Below are 4022 nucleotides of genomic sequence, written 5' to 3'. Positions count from 1 at the left end.
TAAATTAAATCTTAATTAATGTTTGCACATGTCAATAAATTTTCTAACACGACATGCACAATCTTAGCTTTTTAATACGAATATGAAATCTGTAACTCTCTTCTCTTGGAATGCAAACTTTAATTTACATTTTAGTTTTTAAGTATATAGTTAGCCATTTTCTCATGTCCACGCATCGATGTTAATGCATAAAACAAAGAGAGGGAGACATTAAATGAACATAACAATTACAAGATTCTAAAAGTTAGCAAAATTAATAAAATATTAAAACTTTCAAAAAAAAGATTTGGATTTGAGTCTCTGTTATACTTTTGAAACTCTAATTTTATTGGTATAGTAATTATGAGTTTGATTATTATATCCTGAGGTTTACTTATCCAACTGATCTAAATGATGGGGTTGTAAAAAAAATATAGCAACTACAAGAAATTGTGTTTAACATTGATAAGTCAATAATAGTCCACAATACTAAGAAACTTCTGATGAACAAAAGGAAGAAATTTACAAAATGACCATGGCTCTCAAAGTATTAATTAATTTCTTATGCTGATAAACTTTGAAGCCATGATAAAATAAACAAAGTGTCAGCTGAAAATGATGTTGAGACAGTTCATTCAAGAAAGGCGCCCTGTAAAAGGTCCCATTTAATCGATGTCTCGGGAGGATTCATTATCTTGCTCAATTTCAGAGGCAACTTCATCTTCTTCAAAACAATCAGTCCCACAAGACGCATGGCCATTTCCAAAAGACTTAATATGATCTTTCAAAGACCTCTTGTGCTTAAAATCAGACCCACAACTACAATACCAAAGCTTGCCACAATTCTTCTCATGGGTTCTCCAGTCACCCCTCACTGCAAACGCCTTGCCGCATTTTCTACACATAAATGGCTTGATTCCATGTTTTCTCTTGTAATGCGTTTGAAGGGTTCGAAAATCCTTTAATGGCTTTGACCTTGGATGATCGATGTTGTTCCTGCAACCCGGAGCACAACAATAACAAGGAAGCCTCAGCATGGCGGTTGGTTGTGTTCCTCTTAGAGACTCCGGCCCTTTTCTGTATTGAGATCCGTGCCCCCACATATGCATCTACACATTGGTATAGTTTCTTTAGCAATTAATATTAGCAGCCATTAATAAAGGAGAGAAATAAGAAAAAAAAATGTATCAAGTACTAATCTTCAGGATAAATAAATAAAAAGGAAGCAAATATATTAATGGCAGAGTTGTGCTGCGTGTTGTTAACATCTTGAAACTGTAATAAAAACAGTTGTTGAGACATAGCAAAAAAGAATAAATTCAATTCATGGAGTATAATGGATATGTCAAGTGACAGGAACAAACAGTATGTACTTCTTTTTAGAAGGTAATTAGTGGGATTTTGAGGGCATGAATTTATTGCATAGCATGAGTAAAATCTCAATTTTCCTCCTCTAAACAACTTGTAATATTGTACTTGCCCTATGAAACAAAACAAATACAAAAGGATTTGTTTTATTAGAATTAAAATAAGGGTTTTGTTCTTGTTGCGTCGCAATAAATGTCTTGCGAAGCCATTATTATGATATTTTTTCAGTGCATTTCTGTGTCGCAATAGGCCGTTTATCCTGTGTTGTGTGCTGTTGAGAGTTGAAATTAGGGCTTTGGTGGCTGAAGACGATCGGAGATGAGATTTTTCAGGTTTTACACGGCTACCAATACACTGAACACAAACTTCAAGGAATGCAAAAACATGATGGCTGTATGTGTAGTTCAATCGCATAAAGAGAGGCACTGATCCATCTTTGTTCACAGATGGACCAGGTAAGAATTTTCTTTTGTTTCATTTTTCAAATCCCAAGACCCCAAATCAAGCAAAAGAAAAGTGGTAGCTCGTTCGAATATGAAATTGTAAGAATTTTAAAGTGAAAAAAAGAGAAAGATATGACATTAAAGTCCAATAAAGAAAAAGAGAAAACCCTAATAAGGAGAGGATAAGGACCCATCACCCATCCCATTTGTGATTTGTTTCTCCTCTCATATCATCATCATCATCAATTGAATAAAAGGTGAAAGCTTGAAATGAAGCTAGAAATAAAGTGTACATGTAAAGGATACAAGGGAATGAGATTTCTCTTTTTTTCTGCAAAATAAAAAAAATTAAAAAAGGGAAGCTTTTCAGATGAATATTATGTTTCAAATCATATTCATACCTGCATGTTGTTGTATCGGTTGAAGGTTTTGAAGCAAAGAGGACATGAGAATTGAGTTGGACCAATCAGAATCTGAGCCGGTGTAGGGATCCAATATTGGCCTTTGTTGAGTACTCCCGTTGTTGTTGTTGTTGTTGTTGTCGTTGTTGCAATAGTGACATCTTCTTCTTTATCTGATGAGATTCCTGAGATTAAATCAGCAGAAGTAGTACTTGGGAGGCCTAAATGGAGAGCAACGGTGTCAGTTTCATCATCATCGTTGGAAATGGAAAAGAAGCTTTTCTGATCAACTTCCATGGCAGTGCATGTGGAATGTTGTTGTTCATCTTCATTGTGATGATGCCTTGTAGGGCTCAATTTGAGGAGAGGAAGGGCTTCTTTGAGAGGAGGAGAAGGAGGGGAGGATGAAGAAGAAGAAGATTGATGATAGTTGATGGTATTTGAGTAGAAATTATTATGATAGCCAAAAGGATTTGAAATGAAATTATTAAAAGAAGGATTGGAAGAAGAAGTGGACGAAGAGAAATGGTGAAGAGGAGGATAATTAAACCATGATTCATTGAAATAATTGAAGTACGGATCAGCCATGATTGAATCAACAAGAGGAAGAAGAAGAAGTAGAGAAAGATTGGTAGATAGAGGGTCAAATGAAAGGAAGAGTAAGAGAGACGAGGGGGTTAAAGGAGAAAATAATGAAGGAGAATTGAAGAAAGGTTTGATAGAGAAAAAGCAAACCCCAATTGAGTAAAAAAGGAGAGACAAGTTGTCACTTGTGAGGTGTGACTAAACAAAAGGGAAAATATGCTAAAGCAAAGAAAGAGAAAACAAGAAAAAATGGGAGAGAAAGAAGAAGATAATCTTGGGACTTGAAAGAACAAGTTACTTATTGAAGAGTGTGAAAAGGACTAACACAACACAAAATTAATCATAAAACCCAAAAAATAAAAAAATAAAATAATTATATATATATATATATATATATATATATATATATAAATGCATGGCCTACCAAAGTATCCAAACCAAGAAGACAGTTTGAACAAGGCCAAAGAGAAAGTCAGTAATTAGGGTTAGAAATTTGTCTTCTTCAATAATATACCTCTACAGAGAGAGATTGATTGTTCTTTGTACATATATTTTCAACAACATAAACTACGTGCAAGAACAAAACAAAAATACATGTAACAAGGACTTTTATGTTGGATTTGTCAATAAATAAATAAATATTTATTCTTTTCTTGTTCTTGATCACTAATTGTTTCTCTTCATTGGGAAACAGATACAGAGTTTCAATCAAACCCAGCAGTTGCTTTGGTGGGGGCGCCATGGTCGGCTAGGCTCAGTACATTTGAGACTTATATCCCAGTTACACCTAAGTCACTGTTCAAACTTACGTAGACAGAAGCCATTACATCTGTCTTTCTCTTTCTCGATGTATATATATTTTGTTTCTTAGCTATTTGGCTATTTGGTTCCACTGTTCAAACTGCTGAGTTTCACATGGCTTCCATTAATTTCTTCTGCAAATGTTGTAAGGTGTTACAATGAAGAGATCTTATGTATGACCAATAAGAAATAAAAAGGAAAAAAAATTGCATGGGAAAATGGATAAAGAAGTCGATTAATAGGATTAAGATCCTCTCCTGTTTGAACTCATACTCAGATTTGGAAGATTTTTTCTTATGAGAAAATGACATTTTTCTACCCAAGGTTTGACCTAAAAACGCTTTCCCACTTTTAGTTTGCATAAATAACATTTTTTTATCCAAACTCAAACTCTATTAAAGAAAACTAACAATGCAAGAGTAAAATAGTAATTTTACTATTTATT

General features: G+C 33.9%; 1 protein-coding gene across 1 annotated transcript; it reads right to left on the bottom strand.

Moving 5' to 3' along the window:
- Positions 1-420: 420 nt before the first annotated feature.
- On the bottom strand, positions 421-2883 carry LOC123205642 (zinc finger protein WIP2-like). The gene is made up of 2 exons (XM_044622658.1): positions 2192-2883; positions 421-1088 (listed from the first exon to the last, which is right to left on the bottom strand). Exons 1-2 carry the CDS (start codon positions 2777-2779, stop codon positions 645-647), a joined length of 1032 nt encoding a protein of 343 aa, XP_044478593.1. The 5' UTR covers positions 2780-2883; the 3' UTR covers positions 421-644.
- Positions 2884-4022: the final 1139 nt, after the last annotated feature.

The sequence above is a fragment of the Mangifera indica genome, unplaced genomic scaffold (assembly GCF_011075055.1).
Source record: "Mangifera indica cultivar Alphonso unplaced genomic scaffold, CATAS_Mindica_2.1 Un_0010, whole genome shotgun sequence".
Lineage (NCBI taxonomy): Eukaryota > Viridiplantae > Streptophyta > Magnoliopsida > Sapindales > Anacardiaceae > Mangifera > Mangifera indica.
Note: the sequence above shows the minus strand (reverse complement) of the source record. Positions and strands in the feature narration are given on the sequence as shown.